General features: G+C 51.7%; 1 protein-coding gene across 7 annotated transcripts in view; it reads left to right on the top strand.

Annotated features, from left to right (window-relative positions):
* Efcab6 (EF-hand calcium binding domain 6) overlaps positions 1-27,443 on the top strand; it is a 198,538-nt gene that overhangs the window by 132,836 nt on the left and 38,259 nt on the right. For all 7 annotated transcript variants that reach the window (XM_052748505.1, XM_052748503.1, XM_052748501.1 and 4 more), the window contains 5 exons: positions 2,726-2,958; positions 8,569-8,665; positions 12,523-12,641; positions 20,340-20,519; positions 24,838-24,990. In XM_052748505.1, the coding sequence (XP_052604465.1) occupies positions 2,726-2,958; positions 8,569-8,665; positions 12,523-12,641; positions 20,340-20,519; positions 24,838-24,990 (782 nt within the window). The remainder of the gene's footprint in view (positions 1-2,725; positions 2,959-8,568; positions 8,666-12,522; positions 12,642-20,339; positions 20,520-24,837; positions 24,991-27,443) is intronic.

Raw genomic sequence — 27,443 nt, 5'->3', positions numbered from 1 at the left:
TTTTGCACCAACACCCCATTCCTTTAATGGGCAGAATGAAGCAGGCCCGCAGGAGGAGGGCATGTTACCTGTCTACGCTCCATTTTCCACCGGTGGCACAGTCTGCAGCTAACCTTGCAGGGTGCTCCATGCACACGTGGCTCTGCCCAGTCGCCTGCTTCACTCTGCCTGCTCACTCTGGTTCCGCTCTGGCCTGGCCCCCATCTCATTTGTACCTTCTGTCCCTTTCCTGGTCAACCCCTCCTCTCCTCTGGGACAGCTTTGGCCATCTCATCTTCCTGTCACCCTTAGGCCCTCACATGAGCCCCGTGGATCTGCTGGCCCTCAGGGCACCGAGCCTGCATGCCATCGTAAGAGGCTTGATCCAGGATCCCCATCATTCCTTCACCGCAGTACCCCAAGTGGCTGCCACCTGCTTGCCACACAGGGTGATCAGTGCTTAGTTGGTGACTAAGTGAGGCTTTACGTCACGTGCCAGGTGGTGAACACATGTACTTGTTTTCATCTCCACCCACCCTATCGAGTGGATGCTGAGGACACTGATGGTCAGAGATGGAGAGACACTTACCCCAAAGCCCAACACCTATTGAATGCCATAGCCAGGAACTGGAGTACCTCTGTTCAGGTGCCAGGCCTGTGTGCTGATACTTGGGGTTGTCATGCTGGGGAGGGGTCATGCAGAGATGAGGAGTGACTGAAGTTTGTAAAGTTGGGAGGACTGATTATAGGAACCGGGACCCCCCTTGTGCCTGTAGCACCTCAGTGAAGGCTGGTGGGACCCTGGTCTCACCCTCAGCTGCTGTGCTGTGTGTCACATTGGAGAGCTATCACTTGCCTCCTGCCTTTCCTCCCCAGCACTCTGAGAGGGACATATGTCAAGGGCTGTGCTTCAGCTGCACCCAGAGGAGAGTTAGCACCTGACGGGTACCCAGAGCATACTCTTAGCCTCGTTTATCCAACCAGCTTTATCACATATGACTGCGGGGCATTGCTCTGGGAGCTGGGACTCAAGCCGGACAGATGGGAGCACAAGTCTTGTGCTCACGAGTCAACCTGCAAGCAGAGGCAAGGAGCGAGACAGAAACAGACTTCGCAGGCACCGTGACTGTGGAGGAAGGGCTCACCAACATGGCCCAAGGCAGCCTTGGGTGTCAAAGAGCAGCAGGGGGAGGTGGGAAGGGATGAGGTTCGTAAGTTGGGCTCTCTATAAGGGAGACACAGAGCACAGGGGACGGACAGCATGAATGGCTAGGGTTCAGGGACAGCCTGGTGTAGATGAGAAAGTAGCCAGGATTCTGTCAGATTCCTGGGGGTTCAGGACTGTAGGTGGGATTGAGGCAGTTAGGCGTGAAGGGTAGGTTCCAGGTTCAGGGAGCAAGTGGAATGTAACACATTCTTGAGACATGAAATGGAGGACTTGGGACTCTGAGTATGTGGTCTGAGCAATTAGTAAGAATAAGCTACCATCTACAGAGGCGAGAGGCCTGTGAGGGTTGAGCAAGAGGTTTGCCTTTGGCCTTGTTCAGTCTGGACATCTGAGCATCTTGAGTATGGGAAACTCAGAGCCAGACTTAGAGGGAACCAGTGAACGGATGAGTTTGAAGCCCCACTAAGTGCCCCACCACCACCAGAGCCCCTTCTCCTCTGGATGGCAGTGACTCTAAGGCAGAGCCAGAGTCATCTAAACAGTCCCCCAAGGTGTTCAGCACAGTGACTGCACATAGTAATGTTTGGTGACTGAATCAGTGAACAAACTCAGCTAGAACTTTCCACCAAATCCCAGAGCCTCTACCTAGACACTAACATGGAACAAGCCAACTCAGTGTTCTGAACAACTCCTACTGGAGAGCTGTAGAGTGAGGGGACCAAGGTGGTGCCTCTAAGACCCCAGACCAGTTCCTGAGGGAGAGCTGTGTGAGGGACCCACAGACACAAGGGTACTAAAATCATGCCAACAGCATTGCAAGGCAGAGGTACAAGGCACACTGTGGCCACAATGCAGGTGTTGGTCCAGAAAGAGGCTTGTACTTGCTTTCTGACTTTAGGCAACAGACCCAGTGACGAACAGCATTCTAGGCCACTCACTAAACACGCCAAGTGACCTCTGAAGTGTGGCACATTCTTTAGCCATTTTACAGAGGAAGAAACGAAGGGTAGCAAGGGAAGACGCCTTGCCCCAAGTCACACTGTTAGTAAAAAGGTGTGACAAGTAGTCTGCTATGGGGTGTACCAGCAGTTAAGTCACAAGTCCCCAGTGACCCTTGGACCTGTTTCTTCATATGCAAAATCCATGGGAATCATGGAGCCTCTGGGCAGCACCATGGACAGAGCAGTGAGCCTGTGCCCCGCCCGCTTTCCAGACAGAGCCCTGGTGCATGTGGCTCCTGGGTGTGAAACCGGGCATAGGATTTGCTGATCTGGAAAGAGAAGTGGCCAGACATTCCAAACACCTCAGGAAGCAGGGAGAGCCTTAAATGCTCTAGGAAGCCCCACCTACTTTCTTCAGTCCACATACAGGTACAGGACATGCAGCTGTCCCAAGCTGGCCACACTCTCCAACTCCTCCAAGTTGCCCACTCCTGGGAGAGGCATCCAATGCCAGGAAGCCAGGAGCAGTGGGGTCCCCAGAAGCCACCGTGGGAACCCGTGTCTTTGCAGGGGGGTGGCTTTGAGTGGTGAGTAGGTATGGAAGGGAAGTGCGTTGACGTGTGCGTTTTGTTTCTAGGACCCCTACTCTGCCTTCTTTAAAATAGACACTGACAGGGATGGCATAATCAACATGCATGATCTTCACAGATTGCTCCAGCAGCTACAGCTCAACATGAAGGACAGCGAGTTTGAGCGCTTCCTCTGCCTCTTGGGCTTGAGACTTAGTGTCACTCTAAACTTCCGAGAGTTTCAGAACCTCTGTGAGAACAGACCCTGGAAAGCAGACGAGGCACCTCAAAGGCAAATTAGGTAAGAAGGTGGTGTGCTCAGAGCTGTCGGTGCGTGCCAGCCTCTCCACCTGGAAGACCAGTGGTTCTGCTGCAGCCACAGTGGGACACAAAAATGACCCTGGAGCCATCTTTTTTTTCCCCCGAGTTTAAGAACACACACACACACACACACACACACACACACACACACACACACACACACACACGCATGCACATGCACACACACACACATACTCAAATGCACATGCGCATGCACACACACACCGCACGGTAGGTGGAACACTTCAGAGAAGATATGCAAGTTTCTACCATGGGTTGTGGCTTCATAGCTCACTGCTTATCGTTCCAGGCTTTTTCTCATCAATGTAAATGCATACACGTACTTATTTGTCCATTTCTCTGCCTTGAGCTAGATGTGTACTTTCTATTCAGCCTTTCAAGGCTGAAACATCGGCAACCCCTGGACACATTCTGTTGTCCAAGACCACTGCAGGGCAGCTGAGGGCTTCACAGGAACAAGGCTCAAGTGCCCCTGGTCAAGTAAATGCATGAACTGACACATAAATGGATGCCCCGTTTCCTCCTCAGCTCCAGACATCCATCCAGGGCAAATGTGAAAGTTTAGGGATGCACAGAGCCATCCATGACAGTTTCTCAGGAGATGCAGGGACCTCCTTCCAGCCTGTCCTGGACAGTGGTGCCTACATCCCTGCCTGACCCACAAGGCTTCACTCTGGCCAGAAGGAGAGTCTTGGTGCCCACTCAGGCTCCCCTGCCTGAGTGAGTGTGGCTACCGGCTAAGGGATACCTGTCATAGAAGCATCCAATGACATCTGTAGAAATCTGACGTCAAGCAGAGTAGCTGGTCTGTCCTCGACAATCACTGCATCATTCTTTTTAAAGCACGTGTGTGTTCATGTCTATGCACATACGGGCATGGGTTTGTATGCATGTGTGCACATGTGTGTGAAGGTCAGAGATCAGCCTCAGAGGTCAACCTCAGAAGATCCTGGTGGAGGCATGGCCGCACGGTGGGACATGGCGGGGAGGAGTCGGGGGCCCACGCATTCCCCCTTCCCAGCAGCTAGGTAGATTTCCATGCTGTGGGATGAAGGAATCAGATTTCCTTCTAGAGAGATCCTTCAGCAGCCCCAGAGTAGAGGATGGGTCAGGGAGTAGAGGGTGGATCCTAGTGGCACAGGACCAGGAGTCTGGGAGAGACAGATCTGAAACCAGAAGCAAGACATGGCTTTAGACAGTGCTGTCCTGGACAGACCCAGTGCCGTGCCTCAGGAGACCCCATGGGCCCGGTCAGGAGGCATTCCTGACTAGTCTTAAGGGGGAGGGACCTGGGTCTCAGAGAAGAGTTGGTGATGTGTTCCTCAGACCTCCAGGAGAGGTGGAGGGCAGGGAGGGGCACTGGTGTCTCCACAAAGTCACCCGTTTCTAGAACCCCCCCCCACCCCGTCCCTTGGTTGGGACCCCTGTGCTACAGGCCTCTACTGTCCCTTTGAGAGTCTGTTGCTCTGTGAAAGAGAGGATGGCCTCTTGTTTGCTTCATAGCATCAAACACTGTCTCTCCCTTTGTGGATACCCACTGGGATGGCTTGACCCAGGGACCTATCTCCCACTCACCTGTTAGCACAGCCGCCCTGGCCATCTCGCCATTCACCGTCACACAAGTGTATGTACTGTCATGGGTCCTTGTCACAAAGATAGACTGTACAGATTCTTATCATGGAATGCTGTGCAGCCAAATCTTTCCCGCTGGGTGACCAACACAGTGAGCTGCCAGGTCTCCATGTGTCCTCAAAGATGCCATTCACTGCGTGTGTCCTTCCGCTCCTGTGAGCTGTGCCCCCCCCCCCCCCCCGTGGGGCTGTTCTCCCTCTGACTCTCATGGCAATGGCGTTGTAAGCCCCTTCCCATCTCACGTCTCATCCCCAGGCATCTTGAGAACTGTGCATAAACTCTAACCCCACCCTCCAGAGGGGTGGAAGAGAGTTCTTAAAGGCACAGTGGAACCCTGGGCTCTGCGGTGAGAACTAGAAGGACAAGTTCATGGGGTTCCTGTCAGCACCCCCTCCTGCCAGGGAGATTCAGTCAGCTTTCTCCTGATTACGGTCTTTTCTTTCTTCTTACAATATCTGTTTCTGTGTATGTGTGTGCACGGGCACGCTTCATGGATGTAGGTACTACATGTGTATGGGTTCCCATGGAGGACAGGAGGGTGTTGGGTCCTCTGAAGCAGGAATTACAGGCAGTTGTAAGCTGCCTGATATGGGTGCTGGGAATCCCCCCTTCCTCCCTCCTTCCTCTCCCATCTCTGTTTCCCATCTCTGGGCATGCACCCAGCCTTCTTGAAGGCTTGCCCTTCTCCCCTGGGCAAGCCTTTGGGCTGCCACGGCCACCGTTGGCTCTCATGGTTTCAGCGTTGTGCTCACTGGCACATCTTTTACCTTGATAGTTTTTGAGATTTTTTTCTTGTTTTTTGGTTAATAACAGAACGTTGAGTCGTATCCTGGGCATCTGCAGTATTGCACTATGATACCCTGGGCCTTTTGGAATTCTCTGTGGTGTGTGGACTGGTCGGCCGGCCTCAGTAGGCAGTTGACACTTTGTCTCTTTAGCCTGAGGGTCCTGCCCTTTCTTCTGGGGCTCCCGGATCCATCCAGCTATACAAGCCATGACAGTACTCCTTCGGGGACACTGTGGTTCACCCCAGGCCCAGGCCCAGCGGCAGCAGCAGCTCCCAGAGCCACTGCTGGGCCACCAGCGAACATCGGAGACAGATCTGGATGGACTTCTGACACAGATGTGGGGCCTTCTCCCAGCTCACTCCCGTCTCTGACTCCACCCACTCTCCTGCCCAGGGACTAACTCCGGACTAGAAAATCTTAGGGTTGAGCCTGGTGGTGGTCATATAGTTGTGCCTCTCTTAGGTCTGACTTTAAGGTAACATGAGGAAAGAGGGGGAGACAGAGGAAGGAGACAAGGATTGCATCTAGGACTCTCAAGGCCCGGGGGCTCCCTGAGCCTTCACCCTGCTTGTGAGCTGTTCCCTGACCCGCTGCTTAAGCCTTCCCTCCATTTCTGGAGACACTCGTCTCTGAGGTAATCTGATTGCTTTTGTCTGGCATTTGTATTAAGTCATAGTGTCTGTTCCCCGAGGATGCAGACTCGTAGTCATGCACTGCGGGTGCTGGGCCTGTAAGTGTTTGCTGTGGCTGACCAGAGGAAGGCTAGTCTGACAACTGTCAGAACCTGAGGGGTCAAGGAATAAGAAAGGAATGAGGCTTTGCCGACGGAGGCCCAGAGCCTAGAAAAGAAGCAGGGTCGTGTGCAGGCTGCTTGGGTGTGTGATGTGGCTGAGGGAGCCTGTGCACCAGAGTCCTGGAGCACCTCTAGGGAGGTCCAGGAAAGTCCTCTGTGAGCAGGTAGGATTAAGAGTCTAAAGGGAACAGCAGCAACTGTCCCTAGGCAATCTGTGCCCATAATGGTCGGCATGTGTTATGTCTTCCTGTGCTACCACAATCTATAAACGGTCCCAAGTTCACAAGCTGCCTTAGTTTTACCAAGTAATTCCTCATTTCATTTGATTCCTGTGGCCATTGATGATGCAAGATCTTGTCATCCATTTGATATTTTTCGTGTGGGTTTTGGTTTTCTTTTCTTGAGACAGGGTCTCATTGTATAGTCCAAGCTGGCCTGAGAGCTCCCACAATGTTCCTATCTTCCCTCCTGAGAGCAGAGACATCCACCACCACACCCATCTGATCTTCCAGTCCTGGGGACTCTCAGGCCCCATTCATCTATATGTACAGCCTGCAAAGTGTCTTCAAAAGGCCTAGAGTTCAGAGAGCCGTCCTGGAGGCCAGGATCCCGTGCGGATGCAGGGGAAGTGTCTGCAGGGCACAGATCATGCTGCTATAGCCCCCACCACGGGGCTGTCCAGGGTACAAAGTTGCCAAGTGAGGGTCAGCATGGCAGGTTGTCCTGATTGACAGTTTAAAGCGAGCCATGTATCTCCACATGAGAACCTGTACCTGAGCTGGAGCCCAGGAGCAGAGGCAGGGTCCACCCCATGACAGCTTTCCAGGTGGCTGGTCCCGCCCTGTCTCATCTTAAGGCACTCCTTCTTTCATAGGCCCAGGTGAGGGGCTACATCTGACCGGATAGATAAGCTCACGCGCCTGGCATTTCTGACAGGATCCCACCTATTCACAGGTGCTGTTATTTATTGGCACAGATAAATTATTTACCAGTTTGTGGCTCCTGCTGTGCTGGCAGATGGCGGTTGTTTACTTGTGTAAACAAGATGCAGCCTCGCTGCATCTCCATGCTGAAAGTAACTCGGGTCAGAATGCCGCTTTAAAGAGTGGAGACACAGAGGGCGGGGCTACCAAAAGCTGCTGCCCTGCACGGCACAGGGTCACCCAGGGAGGCTTCTCAGCACCTCACCGGGCTTCCATCCGTCCAAGCCAGTGGAGAAAACATCACAGGATCCTGCCAGCCTTCCCGGGTCCCCCACAGGAGCCACAGTCACAGAGGCTGGGGTGGCAGAGCAGCGGATCCTTTCCCACCCTTGAAGTTCCGTGGTTCTGAGAAGTCCAGTAGGCAGTTGGAGAGAAATGGCGAAGAAACATGGGTGAGGCCAGATGCTCATGGCATTGCTCTGTGGGTAGAGGGGGTGTAGTCAGGGATACCAGAAGCAGTAAGTAGGAAGGGCAAGAAGGGGTCAGAGTAGGAGGCAGATAGGGCCCAGGGCAAGGCACGGATGCTGGAGGCAGCCACTGACCAGGACAGTGATCTCAGTCGTCCACAGTTTCCTGATCTGCTTGGTAGGCAGAACAGCCTAGGCATCCTCCCTCCCTCTTCAGCTCCAGCCACCACTGTGCCTCACAGAGGCCTGTCCAGGGCCAGCAGCACAAGATCTTTTTAAGATCTCTTAAGTGTCCCTCATCTGTAAGTAAATATAAGCGTAACCCTTGAAAATTAGCTGTGGTGGGCATGGGGATGTCTCAGCTATTAGGAGCACGCCCTGCTCTTGTGGGGGGCCCTAAGTTTAGTTTCCATGTCAGGCAGCTGCTCACAACCACCTGCAGCCCAGCTCCTCCGAGGGCGCCTACACTCATGTGTACTTACTGCCCCCCATCCCGTGTATACACATCATATTTAGAAATAATAAACATAAGTCTTGAAAAGGAAAAGTATCTGGGGCCGGGAGAAGAGATCTCCATGCTTTCTACTTGCACCTCCGCGGACTGGGGTCTGTTCTTCTACCTAGACTTGCAAAATCAGAACCAAAGCCTACTAATTGTTTCCTTCCTAAGACACTTAATGTCATTTTATACTTATATTCTGCTTTCCCAAACCCCCAGAGAGGAAACAGGCCCTGTGGGCTTTGTGTGCTGGGGGAAAAAATGATTTCTCTTAAATCTGAAAATAAAGTTTCTGAAGACCCCCTGCCATGCAGCTGGGAGAAATAATGTGTTGTAAGAACTGTTAGTCTAGATGTGAAATCACAGACTTTCATGGCATCTTTGAAGCAGTGAGAGTGGGGGTGGGGGCCCTTGGGAAGATCCTAAGCCCATCACTTCTAAACACAGTTGTTGATTCTTCTTTTAAGGTATAAACAGAAAGTTGCAGATTCCGAGCTAGCCTGTGAGCAGGCTCATCAGTACCTTATCGTCAAAGCCAAAACCAGATGGGCAGACCTATCCAAGGTAAGGAAGGGGAAGGGAGCCAGGGGAGTGCAGAGAAGGGGAGACGGTGCCAGGTGCCCACCCTGTTGGTTCCTGCCATTCTTCAGACACTCCCCAACACTCTGAATGGCCTTGGCTTCGTCTCTAACCAAAACACCATCAGTGACTGCGATCATGATGATGTTATTTAGATATTTCTATTACCATTTGTAATAGAACATTCTGTGTCTACTTTTAACAACGAGGGAAAGTGAACTCAAAGGTGGAATTAGCTAACAGTTATCAAAGATGCTTAGAGATACAATAAAGGGCTGGTGAGATGTCTCAGCAGGTCGAGGAACCTGCTGCCAAGTCGGGAAGACCCGAGTTCAATCCCCAGAACCCACATTGTGGAAGGGGAGAACTGACTCTTCCAAGTTGTCCTTTGACCTCCACACTGTGGACTGTGTACCTGTGCACGAGGATGTAGAGGAAAGAAGTTGCTCGTGGTGGCCTGTGCCTGTCGTTCTAGCATTCTCGAGGCCCAGGTAGTGAGGTCACTGCGAGTTCATGGGCAGACTGAGGCTACAAGGGAGGTCTGTGTCTCAGAAGAACCGAGAGCTCACACTTGTCATCCCAGCTCTGGGAAGTTGGAGGTAGGAGGATCAGGAATTCAAGGTCAGCTCCAGCTGCAGAGTGAGTTTGAAACCAACCTGAGATGCATGAGCTACTGCAAAGATGGAGAGGGTGGGGAGAGAGATTACATTTTTGTGGTTTTCAAATGTTTAATTTGTTTTGTTAATCTAAGAGAGCGTGAGTTTCTTTCAAGAATGAATCATTTTAATTTCATGCCCCCGAAGAGCCCCAGCCTGAAAACCTCGCCTAGATGTTTAATAAAAATCTGTATGTTGACAAAGACAACAAACAGCCCCAGAGACACACCACTAGACCCTTCCCAAGTAAACTCTTGCCTTCAGGGCCACTGGTGGGAGGAAAGTGTGGAACTCGGGAGTCCGTGGAGAAGTTCCTGGTGTTAGCTCCGGCGTGGGGAGGATTTAAAGTTTAAGGGGAAAATCGGAGAACGAGCCACCAGTGATTTCACGCAACAGCCAACAGGCATCTTTTTTTTTGTTGTTGTTTGGTTGTTTTTTTTTTTTTTTTTTTTTTTTTTTTTTGTTTTGTTTTGTTTTGTTTTGTTTTGTTTTGTTTTTTTTTTGAGACAGGGCTTCTCTGTGTAGTTTTGGTGCCTTTCCTGGATCTCGCTGGCCTCGAACCCACAAAGATCCGCCTGGCTCTGCCTCCCAAGTGCTGGGATTGAAGGCATGCGCCACCACCGCCCGGCAGCCAACAGGCATCTTAAGAGCTGTTTTATCCCATCTTGACAAGATGACAGGAAGCGCGTTTCCAAGGCATGTGACCCCCATGAGCAAGCTCATAAGTTGTGGTGTCATGGATATGCAGTGTGACAATGAGAGTAACAGCTGAACCACGGGACAACAGGACAGAATGGGCAGAGTGTGTTCTTCCCGACTCTAGGATGTGGGGTCACCAAGGACACAGTGACCTCACTCTAGAAAGGAGGGTCACAATTGCATGCTGGAGTGTCTTCCCTCTGTCTTCAAGGGTGACCCTTCCATGTCTGATTGTGTCATTTACTCCTGCCTAATGCAGAGTTCTGCTGGATTCTCTAAAGTCCGGTCTACTTCTCCTCCACACTGTGCCCTCAGAGAGTGGGCTGTGGCCCAGTGAGGCAGGCTACGCCCTCCTTTCTCTCCCTCCTCCTCATTGCCAGCCCCCCTCCAAGGTGACAGGCCCGCCTCCTTTCTCTCTCCCTCCTCCTCCTCACTCTTGTCCCCTCTCCAAGATGACAGGCCCACTTCCTCTCCTCTCCCTCCTCACTACTCTGACCAAGAGTTACCTATTTCCACCTGCTGTGGCTGGTCCGCTCTCTGTGGGTCCAAAGGTACAGTTGCCAGCCGTGGGGCTTTTATAGCCGTCTCCTCTTGCCCTCGTTTAAGCGAGCTCCCTCCTGATCCTAGTTTGCTGAGGGTGATTGTCATCAGTGAGGGTCAGGTTTTATCATGTGCTTCTGCAGCTGTTGAGGTGACCAAGTGACTGTTTTCTCCCTTCTGTCCATATGACGGATCACGCTGGAGGATTTTCAAGCATTGAACCCGCCTTGTATGATGAATCCCAGCTAGCCAGGGCATCCAGTTTCTACCCACGGTTGGTGCAGTTTGCTGGTACACGCTTGCCCCTCAGGAGTGATGGCTCTGAAGTTGACTTGTCCCATGCTGTCTAAACGCTGGGCTCACAGTGTGAGGGAGGGAGGGTTCTTCTGCCTCCCCGGCCCCTTGGGCTTTCTGCCCTGACAAGCTGCACCTGCGTGTCTCCAGCCCCCGGGCCTCACTCCTCTTCCACATCTAACAGCTGGTGGTGGTTGTTTGCTCAGGTGTTCACACACTGTTGGGATAGTGCAATGCCTTCCAAGATCCCTGCACGCCAGGCCTATGCTAGAACCCTTTGGTGTTAGCTTGGTTATGTTTACGCTGTGGCTCTTCTGGGGCGGGGGTATGTAGAAGGCAAATATGTAATTTAAGGAGAATTAGAGGAGTCACCATGCAGCCTTCATCTGGATGGAGGAAAAGAATTTTATCTTAGGCCGGCAGACGGCACACTTGTGCAGAGACCAGACAGAACGTATTTTGGGTGTTGAGTCCCCGTCCAGCTCTTGCCCGCAGCACCCTGCCCTCACATGGGAGCTTCCCGTTCCAGCAGGAGTGGGATTATCTCCTTCGGTTTCAGTTCACATTTTGTTGCTGATTAATGAGACTGCACATCTTTTCATTAATCGGGCTTTCTGTGAAATGCTTGCTGGAGTCTTTTTTTTTTTCTTTTTTCCTTTTTGTGCCCTGCCTTGATCTCAGTGAAGACCTTCTCCCATTCTCCAGGAATCAACAGTTCAGGTCTTGAAATGTGGACCACCTGCACTGTGTGGGAGGCATGCCTACCTTCATCTCTTCTGCACAGTGACCAGGTGTCCCTGCATTTCCTTGTCAAGTCCACCTTTACCTCACTGCCCTGTAGCTCCATCTCCGTCCTCCACCCCCCATCCCCCCACAAAGCCTCTGAACACCTCATCTGACCAGTGACCAGTTTGTCTGTCCTGGCCTCCTGCTCTGCCTCTCTCCTGTTGCTGTAACTTATGAATGTGTCTTAACACGTGTTGGTTGTGAGTAAGATGAAATCCAGGCCCTCGTGTACGGGAGGCAGATGCTCCACTGCTCAGCTGCCCTCCAGCCCTTATGGATATATCCTGGCTAGCTAGTAGGCAACTCCTTGTTCTTGAAGAGTTTTTAAAGATCATTTTTCCAAGTTCCATTAAAATATTAAAGATTGGGGAGACAGCTCAGTTGATATCCGCTCAACCTAGTAGCCTATGTCTTTTATCCCAGCACTCAGGAGGCAGAGGCAGGTGAATATCTGGGATTTTGAGACCAGCCTGGTCTAGGCCAGCCAGGTCTACATAGTAAGACCCTGTCTCAGAAAAAAAGTCATATAAGACCTGAGTTGGATCCCTAGGACCCACATTTTAAAAAGCCAGGCATGGTGGTCCATGTGTAATCTCATTGCTAGGGGAAGTAAGGATCCCTAGGGTTTTCAGTCCTCGCTGGGGCTCAATCAGTGAGCCCCACATCTCAGTCTCAAAAACATAAGGCAGGCAGCACCTGAGGCCTGGCACCCAAGCTTAACCTCTGGCCTCTCACACCTCCATACCTACACCCCCACACCTTAGAAACAGAAACACTAAAACTACATAGAGAAGTACCTCAGAGCATTCCAGAAGCTGTTGACAGTCCTCTCTTCTGTGTGTAACTCAATACCATCTTCTGTTGTAGAATTTCATAGAAACAGATAATGACGGCAATGGCATTCTCCGGCGAAGGGATATCAAGAATGCACTGTATGGCTTTGATATCCCCCTCACCCCAAGGGAATTTGAGAAGCTTTGGCAAAGGTAAGTACATCTGCAGTGGAGCTGTTCTCATGTGTCTGGCTGTGCAGTTCCTCACCAGGGTCTCAGGGGAAGTGTCCATGTACATCCCTCACCAGGGTCTCAGGGGAAGTGTCCATGCACATCCCTCACCAGGGTCTCAGGGGAAGTGTCCATCCCTCACCAGGGTCTCAGGGGAAGTGTCCATCCCTCACCAGGGTCTCAGGGGAAGTGTCCATCCCTCACCAGGGTCTCAGGGGAAGTGTCCATCCCTCACCAGGGTCTCAGGGGAAGTGTCCATGCACAGCCCTCACCAGGATCTCAAGGAAAGTGTCCATGCACAGCCCTCACCAGGGTCTCAGGGGAAGTGTCCATCCCTCACCAGGGTCTCAGGGGAAGTGTCCATCCCTCACCAGGGTCTCAGGGGAAGTGTCCATGCACATCTCTCACCAGGGTCTCAGGGGAAGTGTCCATGCACATCCCTCACCAGGGTCTCAGGGGAAGTGTCCATACACATCCCTCACCAGGGTCTCAGGGGAAGTGTCCATGCACATCCCTCACCAGGGTCTCAGGGGAAGTGTCCATGCACATCCCTCACCAGGGTCTCAGGGGAAGTGTCCATGTACATCCCTCACCAGGGTCTCAGGGGAAGTGTCCATGCACATCCCTCACCAGGGTCTCAGGGGAAGTGTCCATGCACAGCTCTCACCAGGGTCTCAGGGGAAGTGTCCATGCACAGCTCTCACCAGGGTCTCAGGGGAAGTGTCCATCCCTCACCAGGGTCTCAGGGGAAGTGTCCATCCCTCACCAGGGTCTCAGGGGAAGTGTCCATGCACAGCCCTCACCAGGGTCTCAGGGGAAGTGAGGTGGGAATGGGCTTCTGTGACTGCATCCAATCCTGTGTCCTGTGTCATCCTTCCTGGTGGAAAGTAGCTGTGGCTGTGGGGTGGACACACTGGTCCTCAGGCCTCTGAAGAACTGGGGGTAGTCCCCAGCAGTAGTACTGAGTGAAGAGATCTGAAGAGTCGTAGTTCAGGCTCCTGGTTCCTCTGCAGCAGAGAAAGAGATCACAGTCCCCCCAGCCCTCAGGGGACTCCTTCAGCAGAGATGACAAAGGTGACGGCAGTCTACCCAGGCCTAGAGGTGGCAGCAGTCTATGCTGACAAGCTGTTTATGGAGGAAATCCGCAAACCTTGACAACTTAGAACAGTTTTCCGGGGGTGCGCTCTTACACTGGAAGACTTAGCATTTTAGACTCGGTTGATTTGAACCAGGCCCCTGTGTTGATGCCTAAGTTTCCAGTATACTAACAGTGCAGTGTGCTCCGAGCTGGCAGTATGGCAAGCTGTAAGTTGACAGTGCCTTGAGCTATGAGCTAATAGTGCAGCGCGCTCCGAGTTAACAGTGCAGTGAGCTGTGAACTAACAGACAGTGAGCTGTGAGCTCTGGTTCCGTCTTTGAATGACTTCTTTCTTCAGTACGTGCTGGTCAGCCCTCAGGTCCCTAGGATGTGGACACCAGCATCGCATGCCCACTGGGGGTCATGCTCACTGAAAGATACATTCCGTTTTCAGCTTTCCACCTGCCCATGGTGGAAGACTTAAATACAGGCGGCGTCTAGACCTGGGTCTATCTTTGCTGCCCAACTGACAAATGCAGCTCGGGGTTACTACGTGGGAGGCTGGGACTTCATGTGTTCCAGGGGGGAAGGGCAAAGGTAGATTGGAGAGCTCGTGGCTGTGTCTGCCGCATGGGATCTCTCCTTAAGAAGGGGCCATACACGTGCAGGAGAATCCAGGAGTATGTACCTCCAGTATCCGGCGGGAACAGAAACTTAGGCTTCCTTCAAGGAATGGAGACAAAGATGTCAGAAGGTCTGGAAGCCTAAAAGGGACCAATGATGTTCCTTGGGGACCAGGAGCCAGAGGAAAAGCCGAGGAAGGAGGTCTCCACAGAGATCTCCAAATTCCACCCAAGTGCCAGGGTCCCGAGGAAATCAGGGTGTCTCTTACAGATCATAAAACTGCCTCCACCCCAAGAGCCATATCTGGATGCTGCCATAGAAGCTGCTAGAGTCCCAGTTGGCACTGAGCAGGAGCTGCCACCACCACTGTCGCAGCAGGACTCTGACCTCATCTGCCACCCGTTGGTCTGGATCTCCTTGGAACAGCAGGGCGAGGCACAGAGGTCCTGCCGGAGGATGAACAAGGAGAGCTATGGGGAGGGTGTCACCTTTCAGGGCAACTGCCCCTGGAAGCCAGGGCAGCCAGAAGACAGACAGCAGGACTTCCAGAGAGGAGGTGGTGTGGCCGTGCATGGCAGCTTAACTCCATGGAGGCCAGGTCACAGTGGACCGTGTCCTTGAGGACCAAGGGGCAATAGGAAAACAGTCTGGACAGACCCCCATTCTAGAAATCTCCCTGGGCTGCAGGAAGGAAGAGAGTTGCAGGAGGCTAGCCTGGAGCTCAGAGGCCAACTGGGCAGGGCTCTTGGTTCCAAGCAGGAGGAGGCTGAAGGCTCTCCAGGAAGAGAGAGGAAGGGAAGGAGGCAAGGGCTGAGGATTCAGGAGGCGGTACCAGCCTTTAGCAGCCTGGAAGTGAGGTAAATGAGAAGGCAGAAGCTCCCAGGCTGTGATGCACAGAGCAGCCCACACACTCAGCCACGGGGCGCTGGGCTCCACCGGGACAGTGCAGGGTACTGCTCAGTGCTTGTGGAGAACACACAGCATGTGCAGGCAGAACCGTCAGCCAAATGGAAATTCAGATTAGAAAGAGTTCTGATTGTTCAGGTGAGATCAAGGAGAGCAGACGGCAGGCATGTGGACTGGATGTCACCTCTTCATCCCATATCTGCCCCCCACCCCCACCGCAGCCCCCCCTACACACACCAGCTTCTCTCAGAGCTGCGGATGAAAACAAGCCAGCTCTCCACTTTTGCGGCAGGAGGCGCTGTGAGCAGTGAGGACACCCCCTCAGGGGTTCTCAGGACATCAGCAGCCTCCTCCAGCTATCCTAACACTAGATTGTACCCGGAAACAGCAGTGAGCCGGTGAACCCTGGTGCTGACTGACAGTGTAAGGGAGGCAGAGCGCCCCACCGTTCCTGATAAACAGGACCCAGGAAGTCTGCAGCAGCTTGGGCCCACATGATGCCTTCCAGCTCAGGGAGTCTGGGCGTGTCCCAACAATAACGGAACAGGGAGACGGCAGAAAGGCAAGGAGGGAAGCCCGCGTGGGTCTTCTGAAAACCTGCCTGTTCGAGAACACAACAGATCCGGGGGTAAAAGGCTTTCAGCATCCATTATTCACTCGACACTTACTTGAGCCTATGAAGTGCACTTCTTAGTGCTGTGGATTAGCCTGGAAGGGCCTGCTTTATGCTGTGGAGATACATTAATAAACTGACCCCCAGATCTCAGCGGCTCAGGGTCCTCCATATCCCCCTCTTCACCCAAACTCCACTGTGCACCTGAAGCTTCCAGAGGACATCTCCCTCCTAGGAAGTGAGGAAGACCCAGCTTTGGGGACAGCTTCAGCATCTCTGTGGGTGCTCCCCCAGCAAGTGGGCACTGGAGAGCTGGAGGGCCACACATGGGCTCATCTCGTCGCCAGGGCTGGCACATAGGGATCGGGCTGGCTCTGGGGGTTGATGGGACAAAGGAATGCTGCCCACTGAAACCAGCTCTGGAGCTGTGAGCCTGAGCTCCCAGGAGCAGCCTGCACAGCTAGACTTCAGGGAGCTACCGAGGACCCCTCATCATGCATGTGCTCACCTTCCGTCACACTGTCACGCTGGAGACTCTGTCTAGCTCCTGACGTTCCCAGCTGAAAGGCAGCTCTGCCCACAGTGTCCACGCGAGCTCTAGGACAGGACGCCGAGGCTGAGCCTGAATCAGCAGCCATTGAACCCATGAAGCCGGAGATCGGGGAAGTGCATCCCATGAGCAGAGTTTCTGGAAGGAGCTGAGGATGTGCCCCTTACTATGGAAAAAAGCCTAAGACATCAGCCTGTCCAGGGCCCACAGGGTGGGTTGGGGGAGTGACATTGGCGCTCTGAGGCCTTCAAGGCCTTATTCCATCAGGTGGGACTCAGCTGACTTGAATCCAAAAGCAGCTTACTGGAAACTATGAAGGAAACCTGTTATGGATGTGTTGTTATGGTAAACGGAGAGGATGCTGTGGGAACACTGCTGCCAAGTCAGGAGTTCTGTGGAGACCAGCAGCCGTGGAGACCAGCAGCCGTGGAGACCAGCCAGCATGGAGACCAGCCGATGTGGAGACCAGGACGCCCCATCTAGAAGCTGGAAAGCCCTCAATGCTGGCTTATGCTCAGTCCTGGCAGGGCCTTACGTTGGGTCTCAGTTATAAACCAGTGCTTTTACAGTATGATGCTGTATGCCAGTATTTGAATCTAACCAAGCACTCTGAAAGAAGCCGTGCTGTAGGCCATCACTTCCGTTCTCCATTACCAGGAAACGAGGTTGCCCCTGTCATCACTGAAGGCAGAGTGAAGCCTGGATGCCCTGCGTCGATGTCAACTGGGTGACATCTAGACACAGTATGCCCCGAGATGGAGAGGCTCCGTGGGCAGGGCCTGCATCTGAGAAAAGAGGATTGGCTGGGACAGAAACATGCTACCCACAAGGCCCAGCGTGGGAACCTTGCCCCAGGCTGGAACGGTGAAGAACTCCAGCAGGTATAGGAGGAGTCTGTGCCCCATGGCTCTGTGCAAGGCTAGAGCGCTACGCTTGGGAGAGCAGAGGGTGTGGCCTGGCACAGAAACGGGGCCACATCAGAGGCCACCTCACCTATTGCAGTTCTGTTGGGATTTGCCAAATGTGCCCGGTGGGCACCAGCATGGGAAGTTGGCCCATGAAGAGCCGTCAAACCACTCGCTGTAGAGAATCCCTCACATCCTAGCTGCACAGGTTTCTGGTTCCTCTCCACATGGTCTGGGTCATCTGCAGGACACGTCCCATAGCCTTGACCATGCCCTTTCCCTCTGGTCCACGGTACTCCAAAGTCCTGAAGTGTAAGAGTCCAGTGTCCACATAGCACAAAGGACTCTCAGCAAACCTGAGCGATGGATGTGCATGTCTGAAGGTCCCATGCATGACTGATCACAGGGCACACAAAATGGGCAGAGTCACCTGCCTGGATCGTGCATTCATGGCCACTGCTGTGTGCAAATGCAAGCTTTTATGGTGCCTCTGCTCAGGACACGTTTTCCTTGGCACATCTGTTGCACAGCCATTTTAAAATTCAACCTTTATAGGCAGTTGGTGTTTTTTTTTTTTTTAATGTTGCACAGAGGATTGCATAATGAAGAGTGAGGTTATGTAAGCAGAATTAGCTCTATGATTATCCACATTCATAGCAATATTTTTTTTGCAACTGTGCAATCTGCTCCTCCATGTCTCCGTGATGAGAAGAGCCTGTTTGTGATCTTCATTAATAAAGTAATTAAGAAGTGCCTTTTCATTCAGCCCAAGTGTCACGGCAGAGAGCAGGCTGTGGGGGAAATCTGTGCCTTAGAAGCGCACTGTTTCCATCTGGGACACACACACACACACACACACACACACACACACACAGAGAGAGAGAGAGAGAGAGAGAGAGAGAGAGAGAGAGAGAGAGACACGGGTCACGTGGTTGCAGCAAGCCTGCCTTGGGTCTGTGAGTTGGGAGCAATAGATAAGATACAATGGTGCCTTAGGAAGCTTGCATGCACTAGGAGACATGACCAGGACCCAGCACCTGGTAGAGCCCATACTTGGCTTGCAGCCAGCAACAGCAAATGCAGACCCTGCCTGGACGTCCCCATAAGCATTAATTGTTCCTCACTAGCCCCTAAGATTTCAAGAGAGATCAGGATCATGGGACTTTAGACCTGGGAGGATGGAAAGGTTTCCCTTGGGGTGGACCATGAGAAGGATGGTCAGCAGCTCTCCTGTGGGGATGGGGGCCCTGGGAACACTGTTGGGGAATGTCTTACTTGAGTCACATGGTACATCACTCTGGTGTCAGACTAGATGCAGCCCTGAGGCTAGACAGGTGCTCTGTCTGTGCTTTGTTCTATTTAAATATCTTTTAGATTGATTTATGTTATATGTGTGAGTGTTTTGCCCCCATGTATGTATATGTGTCCCACATGTGTGCCTGGTGCCCTAGGAGACCAGAAGAGGGCATTAGATCCCCTAGAACTGGAGTTATGGGTGGTTCTGAGTCACCATGTGGATGCTGAGAATCAAACCCAAGCCCTCTGGAAGAGCAGCCAGTGTTCTTAATCATTGAGCTACCTCTCCAACCCCCATGTGCATTGTTTTAAAACTCCCAGGTAAAGGCAGTCTGTACTTTCCTGGGTTTAGAGTGTGAAGGTCACGCTAATCACACACACCTGGGCTCTTCATAAGTGGTAACAAGCCCACAAGGAAGCTGTCTCAAGCCCCTACCCTGGAGGGCTGCCATGGCTCCTGGGAGTTGGGAGGGCCTTGCTAGGGGTACCAGGGTACCCTGAACTGCCTCAGCTGAGGGACATAAGCCACCAGAGGATGACTTCCTCACCCATGTCAGAGACAGGTCTGTTGGCTGAAGGGTCCACAGAGCACAGGGGGACCAGAGGCTAAGAGGCAAGGCTACACCTCCCACAGGCATCTAGGCAGGCCCACTAGCTTAGGGTCACAATGATAGCCTTTTGACTCCTAGCATCCTTGCATACTGGAGCACAAGAACTCACACCGTTGCCTCAGCTGCCAGCTCTCTTCTATCCACTGCTCTGCCTGTGGGGAGAAGTGGCAGGGCACAGTATGGAGGGGGGGGATCTCTTTGGGTACCACGCAGAGCGATGCCTCCTAAAACCAGCATGGTCCCCTCAGGGGAACTGGGCTTGCATGCCTTAAATGGAAGAACCTGTCCCTTGTAGCTCCTAAGTTAATCTAGGAAAACCCACATCTGTAGATTTCCCCCTTTTCCTGGGTGAGCTGTGGGCCAAGATCTTCCTGTTAAAAACAAATGCCTCAAAAAAAAAAAAAAAGAAGAAGAAGAAGAAAATGGTCAATTTGCCTTAAAAATTTTATTGAAGTAATTCTATTCTATGTGAATAGCATCAGGAGATAAAAACCCCCATTATTCCCTTTTTAATGAATTATAATTCAGAAAAATCTTGATAACAGAAAATGACTTAAAAGGCAGAAAGCACAGTTCCTATCTTGTTTTTCTTCCAGGAGCCCTCGCTGGGTGTGTGTAATTGGCGTCTCTTCAAAGTGGGAACAGGGGCTTTTAACATCCTTGAATCAAGTGGTATTCATTTATTGAGGCTTCAAGATAGAACATGCTTCCTGAAAGATTTTCTCCTAGCCCTTAGCACAGCTCCATTTACGGGGGGGGGGGGGGGGGGTGCTGAAATAAAAATGTGTGCAAAGGGGGTTTCAGTTTTCTGGATTTGCCGCTGTGTTCCCACAAACATGGCAGCTGTGTTATTGGGGTCCATTCTCTTAGGGCAGGTCACTCTGATGATCAAGTTAATGTACTTGTGGGTCACCTAGGGGTCCTGTTAAGTATAGGTGCAGATAGGGCTGAGACTGTATTTGTGATGAGTCTGTTGGGCTTACTTGTACCCAGCAAGGAAGAAAACTTCCCCAAAATTGCTGATGTTGGTCTTGGACCCTGAATGCCAGCCCACCTTCCATGCCACTGATGACAGCATCATTTTTGTTTTTTTAAAGCTATGACACCGAGGGAAGGGGTTACATCACATACCAAGAGTTTCTGCAGAGACTTGGCATTCGATACTCAGCGAAGGTCCACCGGCCCTACAAGGAAGACTATTTTAACTTCCTGGGTCATTTCACAAAGCCCAAGCAGGTTCAGGAAGAAATCCAGGAGCTGCAGCAGATGACTGAAAGGTGGGTGTGTCAGCATTGGGGGCTGCTTCTGGATTCTGTCCTCCTTCACCCAGACAGTGAAGGCTGTGCTGACCGGACTTCTATGAGGCTGTGACATCATGCACCATTGTAAAGCCTAGAAATCAGCTCTGCCAAAGAGCCATATAATACAGGAAGCTTCCCACATGTCTTTCCCCAGCCAGTCACACCTCACATGCTCTTTCATATTTTATTAGCTCCCCTTGAACATCGGCCCTTCCTGGTTGTGCACTGCATGGTGCCTGCACCCCACTGTGTCCCATCTAGAATGTAGGCACCATAGGATGTCTGTGACACCCCACAGGCTCCATGTAGGCTCCTTTAAATGACTACATGGATGAATGAATGGCTGTGGTTTGACTCAGCACTTCTGCTTTGAGGATTTATCCCCAGGATAACCCAGAGCTGCTTAGCAATTGCACTGGGTGGTACACATCTTGAGTCAGCATGCAGGCCTTGGGGAGTAGGACTTGGTCTCTGCCTATTGAAACATTGCTGGGCCAGACGGTGGTGGCACACGCCTTTAATCCCAGCACTCGGGAGGCAGAGCCAGGCGGATCTCTGTAAGTTCAAGGCCAGCCTGGTCTACAGAGCGAGATCCAGGACAGGCTCCAAAGCTACACAGAGAAACCCTGTCTCAAAAAACAAAACAACAACAAAACCACTCTAATGCATGTGACAGTGGTCTACAGGCCATGAGGGTTTGAAATGTTTGCATGAATAGACCAGGATGTCTGTGCCTGAGCAAGGACAGGGAGACACCGAGTAAAGGTGAATCACTGGATATGTAGCTCGGCTGTGACTGCTCTTGATTTTACCTGTGTGTGTGAGACTGCCCCTTGCTTGTCCTTTCAAATGGCGGGACTCAGCTCTCCTCCCCACCCCATGCCCTGCATGGTACCCGAGGTAGTGGAAAAGGGGGTGCTGAAGAACCCCTGAAGGATGCAATGAAGCCACAGACACGGAGCAGAGTGGGAATGAGGTGGGCTTAAGAGGCAAGCAGGTGGAATTTACCCCTGGATTATGTGGAAGTCACCGCACCACAGAAACTGCAGGCGGAGAATTGAGTTTGTGAAATTCAGTGTAAAATACGCACAAGGTTGGTATAAATCAAATATGCCACAAACTGATGAAAAGTGGAATTTATCTTCAGCAGACAGGGCTGGCCTCATTACCCACGAGGGTCTTCACGCCCGTCTCTCCCCCCACGTGTGAGTAATGAGGCTCCTTGGCCCTTCTGAGTGCATGCGCTTTCTCTCCTCCGTGTTAGGGATGAGCTGGAGATAAGCGCGCTGTGTGACTCTACATTCTGATCCTGAGGACCAGACAGTTCGTGCACACTTGCTTGACCTCCTGCCTCAGTGGCACCATCTTACCAGAGAAGACAAACCCCTGATCAGCTCCATTTTCTAAAAATAAAATAAAATAAAATAAAATAAAATAATAAAATAAAATAAAATAAATCATCTTGGCCCAGGCATGGTGGTGCCTGCTAGTAATCCCAGTGCCGAAGAGGTAGAGAAAAGTGGGTTTTGGGGCTCACTGGTCAGCTGGTCTTAACCTGGAGAGTTCCAGGCCAGGAAGAGACCCTGTCTCAGAGTGATGGCTTCTAAGGAGCAGCACCCAACACCACCATACACACCTGCACACACAGAAGATATTGGCTTGCAGGAATCAAATAATGACTGCCCACTGGGATGACTGGCTCTCGGAGCTCAGATCGGATTGGTAGATGAATTGAAGGAGGAATGGAGTAATAGATTTTTTGTCTCAATCGCAAGGAGTTGATTCTGCTGGGAGTGTCCTAGTGCATGTTGGAGGTGAAGCAAAGGCTTCTGTGGTCCTGTATTCGTTCTCCGGGCCCTTATTCTGCTCTGCAGAATGAGAGTCAGAAAAGCCACAGTGAACATCCACCCGGCACAGACCCTTCTAGGATGCATGTGGAGAGGGGGCAGCTGAACCCAGCAGAGAAGGATGTGAACAGGACTCAATGACTACAAGGTCACAGCTGGGTCCTTCTCAGCCTCACTGGCCAGAGCCAGAAGAGGACAAGACCCCAGAACAGTGCTGCTGCTCTGTGTGGGCCAACAGTAGCTCTGTTTGGCACCCTTCTTCCATATCTGCTCCAAGCCCTCATTTACTCTGTGCACATGTTTACTCTGAAAGGGAAATAATTGCTGCTCAGAAGACAGTCCAAGAAATGCTGAATGCCTCCATTTTCTAAAAATATGTATCTCCAAAAACTGTTTTGATTCCCTCCACTTTCATTTGCTTTCATTTTGAAGAGCTAAGTAGGGTAGCATTGTTGTGGTGACAAGCAGGGGCTCTGTAGCATGGGGCTGAGTCCTCAGGACACTGAGCGGCCCACGGCAGATGCTGTTGACTACACTCGGGACACCCCGCATGCCCACCTGGGCTGGATGCCAGTGTCAGGAGCCCCTTGCAAGATAGGAGACCCACAAGGGAAGGGCCTGGACCTCCACATGGCTTCTGCCAAATGCCACTCCCTCTGCCAACCAATCAAGGCCTCACTGCAGCCTGCCTCTCCTGTGTTCAGACGGTCTTGGCTCAGTGGTTTGTGTCCAGGCTTGCTCAAGGAGCCACCCCACAAATACCAAGTGGAGAAGATGGACAAGAGCCAGAACAGGCGGAGTGTTTAGAACAGATAGCCCATTCTGTCCCCTCAGGGACAACCAGGAACCAAGATGGCACCTGAGCCTACCAGGTAGGCATTTTCCTCAGTAGCTTAGGAGGAAGATGCTCAGAGACATGGAAGAGTGACAGGGACAGGATTTAGACAGTCTGTCACAGGCCATGCTAAGTAGGGGAGGCAGGAGAACGCATGTGCAGTTGTGCATGTGTGTGCTGTCCATGTGGAGGCCAGAGGTCAACCTCAGGTGTTGTACCGCAGGGGCCATTCTCCATGTGCTTTGAGACAAGGCCTCTCAGTGACCTGGAGCTTGTCAATTAGGCTGGGCTGGCTGACAAGACCCAGAGATCTGCTTGTCTGTGCCTTCCCAGTGCTGGGATTGCATACGAGGTCACCATACCTGTCTTTCTCACATGGATGCTGGGGATTAAACACAGGTCCTCACATTTGCGTAACACATACCCTACCAAGTGAGCCCGCTCCACACTGCTCCAGTCCACTGAAGTCGGGAAAGTCTTTCTCCAGAATAAACCACAGGGACTGGAACACGGGCTGCAGGAACAACCCTGAGTCCACACTGCCTGTCCTCATGTACCCAGTGGACTGAGGCCCCCTGGCAGGGCCACTGAGAAGATCCTGTGTATCAACACACTGTGGGACGATGGCTCCTGCTTTGTGAGTCACACAGAGGTGGTGGCCTTGCTTCGAGAAATGGAATCACCTTATCAGAAGAGGAAGCCCAGGCTGAGAGACAGCTCACCAGTTCGGAGCCTTTGCTGCTCTGCCAGAGGGCCTGAGTTCTGCTCCCAGCAGCCACATCAGGTTAACCACAACTGCTTGTAACTCTAGCCCCAGGGGATCTGGCACCCTCTTCTGCCCTCCAAAGGGCACCCACCTTCACGTACACACTCACATTTAGGCACACATGTGCAAAAAATTTATAAATTGTAAAACGTAAATCATAAATTGTAAAACTAAAATAAAAAGACGAGGTGTCCCAGGATGCTCCTTGTTCACAATACTGACAGCCCCCCGGGCCTGTCCATAGCCCTTGCTCACTGTCCCCCTCCAGTCCTGTCACCTGGGTGTTGGCCAGCTAGTACTCCTGTGAGACCAACTCCAGTGTTCAGGATGGCAGTCCACTGCCGCTGTGGGGCTTGGTGGTTCCTCTCACCGGCTCTTTTTCTTTCCTACCAACCCACAGTGCTGTGCATGTGTCCTCTCCATATCTCCAGACTTGTCCTCTCTTCGAGCTGAGCTCTGCTGAGGGTACTTGTGTGAGGGTGCCCTTGTGTGCCCAGCAGCCACAGCAGCCCATGCACATAGAAGGCGCACACAAGCACTTATTGAGGGTAAAGGCATTTTCCTTACCTAAGTTAAATTCTTGGTTCCCTTTGAAAACCGCCCCCTCTAATACAAACACAGGACCAGCATTTCTCCAGGGCAGTTTTGCTAATGATAGCGGTAATAAAAAATGATAGTGTCTGATAGCTTTTCTCAGGGGACACCTTGTCATGTAAGCCTTGCACCAAGCCTGCAGAGAACCTTCCAGATTTGCTCCTGGCTGAGCAATCACGTTGTCACAGTAGAGTGGGCATCAAGAGCTGCTTTTTTCCTGGCTTTAGGTGTCTGAGGTGGCTTCTCTTTCAGGGAGAAACTCCTGGACCGTTATGAGGAGATCAGCAAGGCGCTCAATGTGCTAGACAAATCCAAGACGCCTGCACCCCTCTGCAAGGTGCAGAAGGTGCTGCAAGAATGTGGGTGTCCCCTGAAGGAGGAGGAGCTCATCAGTCTTCTGAAGAGGTTGGCTACCCTCCCTCCCTCCCTCCCTCCCTCCCTCCCTCCTCCCCCTTCTTCCCTTCCACTGGGGTGGTATGCTGTTCTTTTTCCTTCTCCTCCATCTACTCACACAGCCTTTGACCTTGAGGTAACCTCCACTTGTTGCTCTGCTGTTCTGTGTTTTAGCCAGAAGCAAAGAGACCATTTGGACAAGGGCTTAACTTCTCCCAGTGCCCAGTTCCTACAAAGCAGCAGTCCTTTTGTCCCCGGCCCTGCCCCTGCCTCCTACCCCGACAGTCAATAGCTTTTAGCTGGTGGCCTTGGAACGGAACGTGTCCTTTTCTAGATGGCAAGCTTAGGTCAATACTTCTTGATTCATTCATTTTTTTAAACTTGTAAGCATTGTTGACGGCTAAGGAAGACATGGGCTTTGGTCTGTGCTTCCGCTGTCTCCCATCCACCCTCCATTTCCACCATCTCACACAAACACACAGCATGTACTGCACAGTGCTCTGTGTTGCTGGGCCTGACTCTGGGGGGTCCACAAGCAGGACCTACCTTCTGGTGGCCAACCATCACTTTTCCTCTCCACACAGTACTCTCCCCAGGGTCATGTGATCACTTTTCCTCTTGGCTTACGGTCCTGGTTCCTTGTCACCTCGGATAAGTCACCAGCTCACCCGATGACAAACGTCTCCATCCAGTGTGTCCAGCCTCCTAAGGCATGCTGTTTTGTGTTCTGCGACTTGGGGAAGTTCTCTTGACTTGGCTCATTAGTGAGTTCCTTTCCTTTGTTCCTCTTGAAGCTCCTATTGCTGAACACGGGGCCACCCTGACTTGATCCCTCAAAGGTTTCGATCTTTCTCCATTAACTTGTATCTCTTACATTTCACTTGGGATTTTGGGAGGGTCCTGGAGGTTCTCACTGCCAACTCTTGTTCGTCCTACTGCCTTCCAGTATTCAGTACTTGGGCTTGTCCTCTGAGTGTCCTTGTCTGACAGCAGGCATCCTGTTCTTAGTTCGTGGACATCCGGTCTCATTTATCAGAAATTAACAAACTTTTTCAAAGTTTTCTTGGTGTGTGTATAACATGAATCTTAAAAGGTCTTATAATAATAATAAAAAAAACCAGAGCCAGATATTAGGGTGAAAGCTGAAAGATCAGAGAAGCAGAACATCCAGCCACTAGTTCTTACCTCTACAAAACCCTCAGCCTCAAGAGAGCCAGTTCCTGTTTCCTCACGCCTTATATATCTTTCTGTGTCCTGCCATATTACTTCCTGGGATTAAAGGTGTGTGTCACCACTGCCTGGTTCTGTTTCTCTCATGCAGCCCAGTGTGGCCTTGAACTCACAGAGATCCAGATAGATCTCTGCCTCCCGAGTGATAGGATTAATGGTGTGTGCCACCACTGCCTGACCTCTATGTCTAATTTAGTGGCTGGCTCTGTCGTCTGATCCCCAGGCAAGCTTTATTGGGGTACACAATATATCACCACATATGTGGTGGGGGTTGGGGCATGCTTCAGTGGGTAAAGGCGTTTGCCACGAAGCCTGGCCATCTGAGTTTAATGTTCTGGGTTCTGGAAGGAAAGAAGGAATTCCCACAGGTTGCCCTCTGACCATGCATGTACATATGTACTCATGATTAATACATCAATAAAAAATTAAAGTCTTTTAAATACAGTTTTCTTTACCTGAGGAATCTGTCCTCAGTGTTACATTTGCAACAGTCCTTCATGTTGGGCGTGTCTTTCAAAAGCATGCTTACGTTACCAGGGATGCTGGGAGCAGAGTAGAAGGAAGTTCCCCAGAGAGGTGAGTCTGTCATGGTTCAAACTACAGGGAAACCTGACACATTATCTCCTTGGGGTCCCTGGGGATGCTCAGATTTAATGAAGACTAGAGAGCTGTCAGATTAAACCCAGGGCTCCCAGGTAAACGTGAACTTGAGGCAAATAGTACAGCATGTGTCCCACAGCGCACTCAGGATGCGTTAATGCTGAAAAACATCTCTGTCTGTCTGAAATTCTATTCCTGGGAATCCTGGACACTGTGGGAGGACTTTAGAATTACTTTGTAGGCTGCCCTGAGCCAGGCCCCCAGTATATCCAGTTCCCAGCCCCGAATTCTCTTCAGAAGGACAGTTGCCCTGGAGACAGAACTTGAGGTCTTTGACCGCTCAAATTCTCTGGCTCCCAATCCTGTCTCCCATGTGACTTAAAAAAAAAAAAAAAAAAAAGATTTATTTATTATGTATACAGTGGTCTGCCTGCACAACAGAAGAGGGCACCAGATCTCATTACAGAGCCACCATGTGATTGGTGGGAATCGAACTCAGGACCTCTGGAAGAGCAGCCAGTGCTCTTGACCTCTGAGCCACCTCTGCAGCCCCACTGTGCCTTCTAGCAAAGAGACTGTTGTGTCACATGCATCCCATGTAGGGACACTCTGCACTTCCCTCTGCTCCTTTCGTG

Source organism: Peromyscus californicus, unplaced genomic scaffold (genome assembly GCF_007827085.1).
Source record: "Peromyscus californicus insignis strain IS unplaced genomic scaffold, ASM782708v3 Scaffold_20__1_contigs__length_68692818, whole genome shotgun sequence".
Classification (NCBI taxonomy): domain Eukaryota; kingdom Metazoa; phylum Chordata; class Mammalia; order Rodentia; family Cricetidae; genus Peromyscus; species Peromyscus californicus.
Note: the sequence above shows the minus strand (reverse complement) of the source record. Positions and strands in the feature narration are given on the sequence as shown.